General features: G+C 35.9%; 2 protein-coding genes across 2 annotated transcripts; one reads left to right on the forward strand and one right to left on the reverse strand.

The window, feature by feature from the left end:
• Positions 1-790: 790 nt before the first annotated feature.
• Positions 791-5405, reverse strand: LOC100261088 (LEAF RUST 10 DISEASE-RESISTANCE LOCUS RECEPTOR-LIKE PROTEIN KINASE-like 2.1). Its single transcript, XM_010667179.3, has 3 exons — positions 4631-5405; positions 2587-2616; positions 791-2089 (listed from the first exon to the last, which is right to left on the reverse strand). Exons 1-3 carry the CDS (start codon positions 5364-5366, stop codon positions 990-992), a joined length of 1866 nt encoding a protein of 621 aa, XP_010665481.1. The 5' UTR covers positions 5367-5405; the 3' UTR covers positions 791-989.
• Positions 5406-6938: 1533 nt separating this feature from the next.
• Positions 6939-13907, forward strand: LOC100256001 (uncharacterized). Its single transcript, XM_002279771.5, has 6 exons — positions 6939-7772; positions 8632-8840; positions 11889-12165; positions 12328-12413; positions 12504-12595; positions 13055-13907. Exons 1-6 carry the CDS (start codon positions 7488-7490, stop codon positions 13255-13257), a joined length of 1152 nt encoding a protein of 383 aa, XP_002279807.2. The 5' UTR covers positions 6939-7487; the 3' UTR covers positions 13258-13907.
• The last annotated feature ends 857 nt before the right edge of the window (positions 13908-14764 follow it).

Consider the following 14764-nt stretch of genomic DNA (forward strand, 5'->3'; position numbering starts at 1 on the left):
CAATGGAATCAAGACCCCCATTTCAACAATTGAGGCAATTAGAGTAATATCACAATAGCCATATTTTTCAAGTTTCCACTAGAAAAACTAAATGTCGTTTTTGTAGATATTCAACGTCACCAAACATGTGTTCTTTGGAAAATTAGAAATTTTTATATTCTAACGTAAATCTTTTCTCTCTTTGATTTAGGTTTGAGTCAATCAACTTAGAAAATATCCAATTTTCACATTATCAATATCGGGTCAACTTGCACATTTTTATCTTTTTTCACATTATGCCGGATTCATGGAAAATATCAAGGAGAAGGAAAAAAAATTAAGAAAAATAATTTTTTTTCATAATAATTTTTTTTCATAGTTTTTATTAAAAATATTAAAAATAAATACAATTAAAATTAGTTAAAATTTTATAAATTTTAAATTATTTAATAAAAAAATAAGTGAAATAAATTTTTATATATATAATTTATTAATTTTAAATATATTTTCATTTTCTCTTATTTTTGTGTCAGAGATTTGATTGCCACTGTCCAAACAGGCATAATAGTCTAGGGATCTCAGAAAAAATGTCATATTCTTCACCCTTTGCAAAAACCAGCCTTCATGATTATCAAATCTAGGAGTGATGAACAAGGTTCAAATTTTGAAGGAAGAGTACTACTACTGCCCACAAATTTCCAATTCTTATTATTCCATCTAGTATGAAATTGTACTGCAAGCAGACAGTACTCCCTTAAAACTTTTCAGAATTTTGTTTGAAAGAGCAAAATTTATCAGTCAACAAGCGATATTCAAATGATCCTTTAAACTAACTTGCTGAGCAATTTGATTATCTTCAACTTACAATTTTAAAATGAGAAGTTGTAAAAATGTCAAAGTCTTGAAGAGCATAAGTCATATTAGTCAAAACTTTTAATTTGGGCGAAGTTGAAATGAACTAGCAGGAAAAAAAAAAGGGACGTATTTATATACATTTCAGCAGAACAACTTCATAATTCTGATGTAGTCGATGAATCCTTCATTGATCTTGCAGGAGAAAACAAGAAAGGCTTGGGTGGGATTGGCAGTGATTGGAGGCTCCCTTCTAACATATCCAGCACTCGGCACATTGGTGGACGATCTGAAGGTTTGGTTTGTATGCACCACAAGCTCACTATTATCATCTTTCTAGCATTCACCCTGTCTTCTTCACTCATAAGCCCCTGCAATCCAAGTTCGTCTAGTTCAAGGTGATTATATATCCAATGTGGAAAATATATTTCACTAATACGATCAACACCAACGTCAATATTCTTTCTTCCTCCGACCATTTCTAAAACCATCACTCCATAGCTATAGACATCAGATTTGTAGGAGACACCCCCCAAACTTCTATAGAATACTTCAGGAGCAATATATCCAGGAGTTCCTCTTGCATCGAACATGGATATCATACTCTCTTTTTTGGTACATAGTTTAGCTAGGCCGAAGTCCGATACCTTTGGGCAAAAATCTTCATTTAGAAGAATGTTGTGAGGCTTTATATCAAAATGTACAATTCGTGTGTTACAACCACGATGTAAGTACTCTAGTCCTCGGGCTATGCCAATGGCAATGTTGTACAAGGTTTCCCATCCCAATCGACCATTTGTCGAAGGATTTCCATTATATATGAACTTCTCAAGAGACCCATTAGCCATGAACTCATATATCAAGGCTCTTTTTGGACCCTCATAGCAAAAGCCTAGGAGAGTTACTATATTGACATGGGAAGTTTTACTAATGCTTGCAACCTCATTGATAAATTCCTCTCCATTACCTTTTGTTTCACTCAAGACCTTTACTGCCACCATTTGGCCATCAAGCATCTTTCCTTTGTAAACACCTCCATATCCTCCTTCACCCAGTTTATCTTTGAATGAATTGGTCATCTTTTTAACATCAGAATAGCGATATCTCTTTGGAGCTAAGGATTCATGGTTTCTTAGAAAGACCTCAACATTCGGATGGTTCCCCATTTGCTTCTTCCAGAACATCAAGGATTTATTAAATTTGATCATGATGCAGAGAGCCAGTAATATCAAAATCCCTATTCCAGCAGCTGAGGCGCCTGTAATCAAAGAAACAGAAATAGTATTTAACCTTTTAGATTGTCCAAACTACCATTGTAGCACAGGTATAGAATTGGCTTGGAGCCTGAATTTTGAACTAGTTGATCAATAACAAGTTGTCTCCATTTCCAACTTAATGATTTAAAAAACTAACTCATATCAAAATCATTTTTCAACAAAAATTTTATTTGTCATCCAACAACTTCAAATTTCATCTGAACACTCTAAACCCTGATCACAATTTTCAAAGGAAAAAAAAATGAAAAAAAAAAAATGAATTTGACAATATAATTTTTCATTAATATTTAACTTGAAATTTTTTGTTAAATATAAATTGTAAAATAAGATTTGGATTCAGCAGACCAAAATTTTCTGGACAAAAGTGTGTTCAAAACTGTTACACCAGTACTGTAGATTGAAAAAAAAAATGAATGCATTAATTCCTGTTCCATGAATGTCCATATCCATCAGAAATTTCTTAAGGAGAGATGATTACCTAGGACTAGCTTCAATGAACTCCGACCCCCTGCAAGAGAAGTCATGAAGAGCAGCTATATGAGTTTAAACTCTGAACTCTAAACAGTTCATACGTAAAAGAACCAACCAAATAGACTGAAGCTCTTGAAGGTAGAAATTTTATTGTTGCCTACTAACATAACTAGCACCTGGTCACGTGAATGCAAAGATGCATGTGAATTCACTGAAATATTGATGAGATACACACACAAAGGCAGTCAAACTCGTCTGATTCTGAACTAACATAGATTTGTGCTCTCAAATCCCAAAGAAAAAGCAAGAGAATGGATGGGGACTCTTCAGTTAAAAGAGGGGAATTGAGCGGTGGCATGAGACATAACTACAACAGGTAATGTATATGCGAAAATGGGACAATTAAAGCATGATGAGAGCACAATCACATCTATCAACTCTGTGGAACCATTTTCTACATCCTTCCACTCTGATTCTCTCATCCATCAAAACGATTCCAACAAATGATGAACAATTACTGCTTAATATCTACAGCCCTTTTGTCTAGCAAAATATACACCTGATAAAATATTTTATTCTGTACCAGAAGGTCCAGAACAGAACCATGAAACCTATTGCACTTTCTGAAGCATACAGTACTCCATTCCTATCAATCAGTCCTGCATTAGAGGTGGAAATTAAAGACATGAGATGATGCCAGCTTGAAGGTCTTGGTGTCTTCCAGGAAGGTAGTAGTGAGAAAGGGCATTGCCAACTTTGAAGCTCTATCTTCAATCATAGTGGTAGAAAGGGAGAAGGAAGTTTTACTATAGGCAGCTAAAAAGGATGACACCAGTTTCTAATTAGTCTAGCATAGGAGGTGATGATGGAGGTGAAGACCGCTGTGACCCACCATTATCCTAAACTTGGTCTAATGCTGCAATCTCGTCTGCATCTTTTCTGTGACATCCATTGCCTTTCACTGCTTCGTGATATCACCAACCGGCTTCACAATCTCTTACTTTCACACAACAATTCCAACTATGGTTCCTAATTATGCAACACTCCAATAAGTAATAGTTAATTGCTAGCCAAACGGTCAAGTAATTGGTCCTCGATCACCCGACTCGGATGCTCAAAGCAGCTTAAATGCAACTCATGGATGTAACTTCATTTACTTTAGAAAAGATTACAACCAACAAAGCAGCTTAGCCCAAATAAGACTCGAACAAACTTATAAAGCACAGCTAAAAATAACATGGATGAAACTCCCAAATACTGGAAACACAACCAAACGCACTTTACTAGTGAAAACTCTGATGCCCACAACACCGTTTTATAGGTCCAGACACAAAGACAGAAACATGAGTTTCTTCTATCACTCATTCAGAAAATGAAGTTTTGATTTATTCAGGGCTCTGATATGGTTTTAGAAACCAGGGAAAGAATTGGTTATTCACGACCTAGGCATGGATTTAGATACTAGGAATAGGAATAGGACTTGAGAGGTTTATGTAAGTATTCTTTCATAAAATTGGATTGTACACCAGTAACAAGGTGTGAGAGTTTCATATCAATATTCTATCTTCCAGAATTTCTCATATGCAGGTATTAGGAACAAGGCTCAAGAGTCTTTGATCGTCATTTTTTATTTTTATTTTTTGTGACTTTTTATAATAAATGGCATTAAAGTCTCTGGTGTCACATAAACCATCAGTGAAAGTTTTTTATGGCATGTAACAAAGAATAGGGACAACCCAGAAAGCACGGTTTTAAAAATATTAACATTAACCTATAAACATAATAGATATCATATTGGTTCAAATTAGGGAAGGATAACTAAGTTCAACTCAACTTTAGATTGAATCCAAGTTTTTCGACCTAATCTGGATTGCTCTGCCTAAGCTTGTTGCCCGATCGAGTTCCTATTTGCCCAATTTATATTGCTGTCCTATGGCTAATAGTCTTACGCAGCTGTATGTACGCTATGTACAGTAAGAGTGCCTAACAAGGTTGAACCACAGCAATTAAGGATTTAGAAAAATAAAAGACTAAAGAGAAGGCATACGTACTTGCAAGGCAGTTTTGCGGGCGAGGATGATCCGAGCAGAAGCATGTGAACTCCTGAGAAGTCCAATTATGTCCGCAGCTCCCATCGGAATGAAGACGCGAGTAACAGTCTCCACCATCATCTTCGTATTCTAACTCAAATGGTTTACTGAAAACTTCTGAAAATCGACGCACAACCTCAGCATAGCCATGCTGTCCTTGAATTGCAATGCCGTCTTTGCTTAATTGAATGATACCCTTCAGAATGGGGTCTTTTACACTGAAAACCTCATTAGCCGTACCACTTTTGTTGCATGTAAATTTCTGGCCCAAATTTTCATTAGAAGAGCAATGGTATTCAAAAGAGCCATCTGAGCAATTGCGAACCTCACCAGTTAAACCATGATTAATGTCATCAGCAAGTTTCTTATCACAAGTATCATCTGGGCTGTGCGTACGCTCAACTTTCAGAGTACGCGTCTCTTGAGTGATGGACAAAATTCTGTACCATCCTGACATAATCTCTATCTCCAGCTGATTACTTTCGCACTTGATCGCCATTCCAGGACGACAACACTCTTTGATCCCATCCTCTGTCCAGAAAGGATGCTGGACTTCTTGTGTTCCACAGTAAAACTGACTGCTACAATTCTCTTTGAAATGGTTATAGTCAGGAGATGAAGACACGGAAACGAGGACAAACATAGATACAGAGATGAAGAAGAGGAAGGAAGATAAGTGGAGCTGAAAAGGCATCATGAGAAAGCTTCAGAGTAGATAATACTGTGGACTGATGAGTGATCAATATTTAAACAAGTTGGAGAAATTAAGTAATGAGACAAAGGGGGGAATTTTTCTACAAGTAAAACTACGTAGAAGGCGGTGGCTTGGCAGATTTTTCCACAACGTGATAGAAATAGATGTTAGGACTTAGACTTCTCAAATGAGAATTTTATTGGTGTCATGTCCCCCCCAGGCACTCAAGGTACATTAAACCAAAATTACAAAGAGTAATAAAATGAAATTTATTACTCCTATTGCTTAGATTGCTGTCTACGATAGGTCGTGTGAACTAAAAATTGAATCCCTCCCTCCAATTTTGCTGGTGAAGGATCACAGTTGGTCTATTGTTCCTTTCATGCGGGTTACCCTCGAGTGCCTCTCATATTTGCGTGGACAGATATACTTCTAACAGGAATGTCTATTATATTATAAACACTTTTATTGACAATCACAAAAATATTTTAGAAGTATTTTTAACTGTTGATATATGTGTAACGATTTATGGTGAAAATTAAAAAGAATAAAGAAAAGAAAAACACACAGATTTAATGTGGTTCAATAGATTGTCTACGTTCACGAGAATAAGAAAGAAGACTTTCACTATATATCAAATTAGACTTACATAATAAGGTATTTATACTAACTCTCAAGTAATAAAATTTCAAAAATACCACTATACCGTACCACGAGGTACACTCCCAACCTATCATTGGTCCACAACAATAAAAATACAAACTTAAATGACAAATATAGTCACTATGTTCTAACATTTGCCCATTTTTCTCCATATGTCTTTCACTTAATATGAGTCAGATATTATAACATTAACTATGAGATATATCATCAAAATCATTTTTTTTTTTAAATTAAATTATTTTATAAAATTTTAAATATATTTTCAAATATTCAAAAACGTTTGCATTGACTATGGTTAATTCTTAGACATTTGCTTTGAATATGGCTTGTGTTAGAAATTAAGACATTATTGGAATGGGCTAATTAATTAAGGAGTTACCGGATTTGGGCCCAAGCCTAAACCCAATTCAATTCAAGTGTATGTTGTAAGTCATTGGCCCAAACTCCTAGGCAACATGGGCTAAGGTCGTTGTCGGTAACTTGACCATACCGTAGTAAGCTAACCGGCGAGGAACCATGGCTCGGAATTCAATGTTGGTCGGTGCCCACGTCTGGCAGGCGTGAAAGGTGGGGACGTGACTCCTTGGTATCAGGCCAGCTTCGTGGTAGTCATTGGACTGTCGTCTTATACTCTCCCAAACGCAGTCATTCTATCATTGCCAAATTCAATTTCTCGGGACAATCGAATGGGATAAGGAGGAGTCCAGCTATACCGATTGTCCCATCATTCAAAATCAAGCATACACGTGTCTACTCATCTCCGGTCCAATCACATTTGTTCTTTCTTTTAGTGCTAATCCGAATGCCCAAATTTCCACCAATCACATCTCGGTTTAGTCATTTTTGAATCTGCACAATCAGATAACGTTTATAAAAATGGGCCCTGATATTTCCACTCCCATTTTTCATAGCCACCCTTCCCATTTCCACAAATTACCCCTTATAAACACTGAATTTATTATTTTCTAGCAGCCTCGTACTCCCGTACAGGGCTACGAGAGTCATTTTGCTTAAACAGGCGCCCATAACTATAGTTTCAGGCAAATTTGATTCTCATTTCTCTTACAAAAATAATAATAAATCGCTTTCTTCTACCTTTGCCCATCTATTTGTTCAGAGCCTGGTCGAGACCAATCTCTTTCTTCTTCTTCATCGTGGCTAGTCTCTCTTTGCTTAATAGCCGTTGGATCTGTTGACTTCTGATTGTCCCTTAGGCTTTCTTTCGCCACACTCCAGCCCTTCCCTTTGATCCGATTCTTTATTGGTGGGGTTTTCTCCTAAGATTTAGATTTTAAGAATTTGACGACACTTATCTCGATATTCTTCAATAACTTTTGGCTCCAATACATTTACATCAAATTCTAGGAAATTTTCATATTCTTAGAATTTTCCTGCCAATTTAGGGTTTATAGGACGAAGAAGAAATTAGGGTTTTTTTCGTCCTCTTTTTAGTGCGTGGATATGCTGGGGGCGGGATTACACTCTGGACGTAGCCGAGGAGATGATCGGTCTTACAATCCGGTGAAAGCGCGGAAGATTAATCAAGAGCAAATTCGTAGAGCTCAGAGTGATATAAGTGGGGTCCTGAAAGAGGAGAAATTGGTAACCTGGACGAGTAAGGGATCGGACGAATCCCGGAAGCCCAATGCTGCGCCGGGAGACGAACCGATGTTGTCGAAGTCGAGTAATCTTGAGCGGTTTTTGGAATCTGTTATCCCAACTGTTCCTGCTCAGTATTTGTCCAAGGTTCGTTTTGATTACAAAGCAACTTTGTGGTTCATTATTATACTTTTATGAAAATTCTTCTGTTTGATTGCCAAGAAAATGGAGAAAAATGTAACCTGTCAAAAAAGAAATGGAGAAAAATGAGGTCAAATGAAAGTTAAAAATTTACAGTTTAGTTTCTATTTGCGAGGAAACCAAACACTTGAGTAAGCCCAGTCTATTTATTGTAGAAGTTAATTGAGTACGTTACCATGATCCTTGAAAATTATATGATTTCTCAGCGACCAAATGGAGTATGAAAATTTTATTACATCCCCCATAATTGGTATTTCATAGACTAATGACAAGAAATATCCAACCCTTTTTCTCAAGGCACGAAATTGGTTATCTAGCACGGACTAATAAACATTGTACTAAATTCTACATTTTAATATGAACTGTAGTTTATAGGTCAGTAACTGCTCGTAAGAGTTCAGAGGAATTTATTTTGCAAATTAAATTTCTGTAGCCACATTTTAAAGATGTTAAGCAATTTATTCATCAACCTCTCTCTCTCTCCCTTTTTTTTCCCTTCATTTATGATTTTTAATATTGTGTTTCAGGCTTTAATATTGGGTTTTTCTTTTCGTTGCTTCTCTTTTGTTTTTTATTTTTCCCTTGTGCATATGTGCAGTGTGCATATGAATGATATTTATGACAGAACTCATAATGGATGCACAAGAAGAGGTGGAGTGATACTTTGAAAAACAGAACGGAAATTTATAAAATAATATTTGCCTGCATCTACCGAAATTTGGCTCTGCCATGATAATTTGCTTCAGAGGGCGTAGCTTTAACCATGCTATTCATAATAGTTTTATTGAATTGTATTTGATGGCAGACAATGAGGGGGTGGCGGACATGTGATGTAGAATTCCAACCTTACTTTGAGCTTGGTGATTTATGGGAGTCTTTTAAAGAGTGGAGTGCTTATGGTGCAGGAGTGCCTTTGGTTTTGAATGACAGTGATTGTGTTGTTCAGTACTATGTCCCTTACTTGTCGGGTATTCAAATATATGGCAACTCCATGAAGTCATCTGTGAAATCAAGGTATTCATATTGCTGGTCGTATATATTGTTGATTTTCCTTTCTATATGCAATGACATTGATTTCCATTTATGGTAAAACAAATGCTTCTTTTTTCTGCCATTTAGGCATCCGTCTCAGACTCATCAGAACCTTATTAAATGTCATCTAGGACATTTTAATTGGCCAGTTTTGGACAGTGTCTCTCATTGAACTTCTGTTTGGCTATCCATGGACATTAAATCAGAGTCTTATTCTCATTTTTGTCTAGATCCCTTGAGCTGTTTGATTGATCTAGTTGCTTGTGGAATGGACTGAGACTTGGTTGTGGTTCTTTTTAGTCACTTATGCTTGATTTTGACTATTGTTCTATTGAATAATTGATTGAACAAAATAAGTCATCCTAGTCATTTGAAATAGCTGTTATTGTTATTGTTATTTGAACTGCAGTGGTTTTAAGTTGAACTGTTCATTTTGTTTCTTTCTTTTCCTTTTTGTAAAAAAATCTATTTCTCTCTTCTCTATTCACATGGTATAGTGTGTGCTGTGCATAGCATGAACATAGAAAGCAGAAGTGGGAAAGACAGAACAGTGTTTAGACATATTTTTATGTATAATAATATTACATATGATATATAGAATATATATTATAAATTGATTATCTTTTCTTTTAATGAACAATTTTATGACTTTGAAGAAGCTTGACAAATACGATACACATTGTTATTAATATATCATCTATTCCGATAACACCAATGCTACTGCTCTAGATATGCATCCGTGTGGTCTGCCTGTATGACAAGTAAATTGAGAAGTTTAAAAGAACATAAAATGGTGGTGGATTTCCCCAGAGTAACTTATCATTTTCCTTTTTTGTCATCCATAATAAAAAACAAGGTTAATTTTTGTAAAGTAGAATGGTTAGGGGGGAGAGAATCTCTATATTTGCTTAATAAAATAGTATAGAGGAACATCTATATGACTTCAAAGAAGCTATAGATAAACATCATATACATTATAAAGCAGAATAGTTGTGCTTGACTTCTATTGAAGTATGTGTATGACATGAAAAAAGTGACTAAGATTATGGACAAGTCCTGGTAGTGTCTGAAAGATGACCTGCAGTGTGGTTTCAGACACAGATGTGGCTCTTCTTCAGAAGAGTCTATGCTGCTCGTGAATGTGAAAATTTCCAATACTTTGCAATTGTCTGTTATAAGTCTGGGGCCATGGTAACATATGGTTCTTACTAATGGCAATGAAATGTTAGTGGGTGCATGGCATAATGGAGCCAATAAATTGGTTGATCAAATGGTTTAAAAGAGATGATTGGATTTGAAAGGCCATGATGGACCAATCAAGTACCACAATGAAGCCAGTAGCCCTAAGACTCGTAGGATGATCAAATGGTGGCCATTATGACCAGATAATAATCCAATTAGGCAAGACTACACTAGCAGGGCCAAAACAATGGTCAAGCTAAACAGCGGCAAAGAATCTCAAAAAGGTGTCCCAACATTAAAATGAGCTAAAAGAACATAATTGTCCAAATTTATAGGAGCAGCCTAATGATCCCTACATCTAAAACTAGCTTAATGCCTTCAAAGGGCTCATCTGAGCTCCCCTAGAATGGGCCAATGCTTGTGGATGATTGTTATCAAAATGGAAACTATCTCCTTTTTTCAATGGGAACATGTACCCAAATCAAATAATAATGAAGGGGTGGCCACTAGTGGTGATAGTTTTAGATTGAAATGGAACTCAAATTTATTCTAAAAGGGAGAAATTATTTCATGGAAGGTTGTAGAAGTTTAAAAATGCAATTCTTCTACATTCTTTTGTATGTAATCTGTGGTCTTGGGTTAGGGTGTTTATAGTTTTGAGCCTTTGTTCTCTTGTTAGCTTTTTTGAGTGGCTAGGCTCTAAGTAAGGGTAGGGGTTGTTCTTTCCCCTTCCTTGGTTTAGAGTCCGTGGGCTGCTTTTGTATACTCCCTGTATACTTGGAGAGCACTAGTTTGGTGTCTCCTCTTTCTGTTTAATATATTTCTCTTTACTTATCAAAAAAAAAAATGCAATTCTTTTCCTTTTTCCGCTTTCTTCTACAGCTGGTTTTCCTGTTGTATTAGCTACAATTTACTTTCTCAATATTATGTGCCTATAGATGGTTGGATTGTAATGTAATATAGGCTGCATTTGTTTTCTCATAGAAGTCTTAAAACAAAGAATCAGAATTTTCCCATAATTTCCAGTATTTGGTTGCTGTATTGAATGACACAATGAAGAAGAATGAAATTTTACACTATTGTTCAGTGTCTGACATTCATATGAAATGTCACTCAATGTGTTAAGTATGGATACATTTTATAACACATTGATTTACAATGCACAGGAATTAGATGTATTCATGTATGATTGAGGGGATCATGCTCACTAAGCTGATAGTTGAATTGGCAGCCTTCATTCTTCTAAATATTTCCTTACAGTACGAATAACATTCGAAAACGATGGTTGGATTGAATTTTTATTTTTTATTTTTGGCATTTTTTCTATTAATGTTTTTCTAAGCCTATATTGTTAATTGCACAAAGCCTATATTGTTAAATGTCAAATATTGACTTCAAAAAAAAATTCCATTGCATGATAATGAGGATCACCCAATGTGTTCAGTATGGATACATTTTATAACACATTGATTTACAATGCATGGGAATTAGATGTATTCACATATGATTGAGGGAATCATGCTCACTAAGCTGATAGTTGAATTGGCAGCCTTCATTCTTCTAAATATTTCCTTACAATATGAATAACATTCCAAAACAATGATTGGATTGATTTTTATTTTTATTTTTATTGGCATTTTTTTCTATTAATGTTTTTCTAAGCCTATATTGTTAATTGTACAAAGCTTATGCTGTCTACTTCAGGCCAAGCTACACAAGTGCCATTACATTTCCCAAATTGTGAATTTATTGACTGATATGATTTGGTTCTTGTCATAAATAAATATAGTAGTTATGCTAGCATTGTATTGTAAGGATACAGAGTCTAAAGCTTCCCTCTTATGATAGGCGACCAGGGGAGGAAAGCGATGGTGACAACTTTAGGGATTCCAGTAGTGATGGAAGCAGCGATTGTGAACTGGATAGAGGATTGAAATTCTCAAGGGAGCAACAGAATTATCATGTAACAAGTGATGTTCCTCTTAGAATTGTTGGGTTGTCTTTGACAGATCATCAAGAAGACTTTTCCAGTGATGACAGCGAATCTGGGAATTCTAGAGGATGTCTACTTTTTGAATATCTAGAACATGACCCTCCTTATGGCCGGGAACCTTTAGCTGACAAGGCTAGTCTCCCTCTCTCTCTCTCTCTCTCTCTCTCTCTTACACACACTCTATTTAAAGAAAATATAACAAAATTTAAAATTCTAAATCATAGTCTGATTTGGAATGCTTCTACTGTTCATTTTTGGTCCCTCTTTTTGATGTTATGTTATCAATTATTACAGATATCTGATCTTGCCTTTCGGTTTCCTGAGCTGAAGACACTTAGAAGTTGTGATTTACTACCTTCTAGTTGGGTTTCAGTGGCCTGGTAAAATCATTGCAACCTCATACTTGCTTCACAGAATGTAATAATGTATATGCACATTTGACTGACTTGGTCCGATATACATTTTTGTAGGTATCCAATATACAGAATACCAACAGGCCCAACATTAAGAGATTTGGATGCTTGTTTTCTGACATTCCATTCTCTTCACACACCCATGAAAGGTAATGAAAAATATCTCGTCTGTCATTTTATTTATGTTATGTAGGAAAGCTTAATCTTTCTCTTCTTCTTCTTCTTCTTTTTAAAATTACTTAAATGGGGTTGAAGGAGTTTGTGTTAAGGGTTTCCTTCTTTTGGAGGAGTTTGTGTTTAGGGTTTACTGTTGCAGTTGTTTATTCATCATGATTTTATATGCTGATTGTCAGATAATAAGTCACAAGTCAGTTCTTCACTGACTCTTGAGTACTCATGAAGCTCAAACTTCTTACTCTTGTCTGTTTCTGTAATTTCGATTGATTCCTGAAATTCTTTCCAATTTTTGGTCAACTAAAGCATTGTCCTCCCCTTTTCTCTTTTCATTGTTCTTCACAACAATTCCATTGGCAACTTCTGATTTGTTACAATAGGACTATCTATTTTCTTGTCACTTCTAGGAGACTTAGTAGGTTGACTTTTTGCAGGTGCTCAAAGTGAGATGGATGGGGTCCCCGAGATTTCCTTGCCTGTTTTCGGTCTTGCTTCATATAAATTCAGAGGATCCTTATGGACCCCTAATGGAGGGCGTGACTGCCAATTGACAAACTCCCTTTTGCAGGCTGCTGACGATCGGCTAAGGCTGCTTCAGGTCAATCACCCAGATTTCCTGTTTTTCTGCCGTAGATGAAGTTAAGGGATAGTTGCCTCTCAAACAATTCGTGCTCCTACCATTCTGGAAGAGAAGCCCAACTCATTTGCTGCCACATGCTCGTCAGTCCACCTTAGAAATAAAATCCTGCATCTAATACCGAGATCAAGATGGCTAGTTGAGTTAGGGGTGTTTCTCTGATCTGGTTTCCTGGTTACTTATAATAAGTTATTTAAAAAGGAAAAATCTGAAGAAAAATAAAATAAAAAGTTCAAAAAGAGCTATGGAATGGAAGGAAAAGAACCATAATAAGGCTCCAAGAAAAGAGACTGAAGCAAATATTTGCTGGAGAAGCTGCGGAATGCCGTGCTAAGTCTGAGCAGTAGATGGTTTGATTTGCTCTGCGTTCATGTGGTGTGTTCTTTTAGTATACATATTTCTGGGTATACTATGACAAAACAGGCACTTTTTTCTGTCCTGATGATCAGTACGTAGGTTGTAATATTTTATTTAAACATTTTTAGGGGATTTTGATAGGGTGCAGGTATCAAATTTTAGCTTCCCCATATATGTATCTGAAACTAACCATTATGCCTTCTTAAGTTCGTGTACTGGATAACTGTATTATAGGAGTTGATACGAGTGACTTGGTGTTTAGTAAATGAATGGTTCAGATTGTTGGACTTCAACAGGTGATTTTGGATATGTTTCTCCAATACATCAGACATTTAATTTGATAATCTCAGGTCTTCCATGTGGAGGGGAATGGACCACTACATTCTTCTGGATGTGGGTCACCTTCCCCTCTTGACAATACCTCTTTGATTTATCTTACGGCCAGCTTGGTGTGTCAGTCTTGTCCTGTATCCATAGATTTCAGTCGGATGTTGATCCAATTTTATTTTTAAATTTTTATATAGGAAAATGGAGAATATTATCATGGATCAGAAAATTGTGGTGTTGGGTATGTGGGGAGCCGCTGGTCCTGCTACCATGTCTCTTAACCTTTCTAAAAATGCAAGTTAATGGCTGCATCTGTTCCTATCGGAGAAATGTCATTGAGAAGTTGATGTTTAAATGTTTTAATTTATAACCAAGGGCTGAAGATTATTAACGCTGGCAGACAATTTCCCTTTTTTATTTCCTAATGTTCCTCACTGTGGGTACTTTTCGTGAATATCTGACACTTCGAAAAAGGTCGAAATAAAGACGAAGGTGATCGGAGTTTTCTTGGTTTTATTAATGTGCCAACAAGCCTCCATTAATCATAAGCCTACGCCGGATATAACCGGCATTGGTCAGAGTTCAAACACTGTTTCAAATTCTGAATAAGGTTCATTTTTCATCACTGTTCTTTGAAGTTCCTCCTTCACTGCCATGTGAGATACTTTTTATAGTAGTGAAGTTACATGTTGGAGCAGAAGTGGTCTTTATGAACATGTTTTCTTTTATTAAAAGTTTTAGTTGTTTATTTTTTATGTATGAATTTTAGAGATACTAAATTGGATTCATTTTTAAAATACTTTACACGTTCATGTTGCAATTG

This window comes from Vitis vinifera, chromosome 1, assembly GCF_030704535.1.
Source record: "Vitis vinifera cultivar Pinot Noir 40024 chromosome 1, ASM3070453v1".
NCBI classification, from domain to species: Eukaryota; Viridiplantae; Streptophyta; class Magnoliopsida; order Vitales; family Vitaceae; genus Vitis; species Vitis vinifera.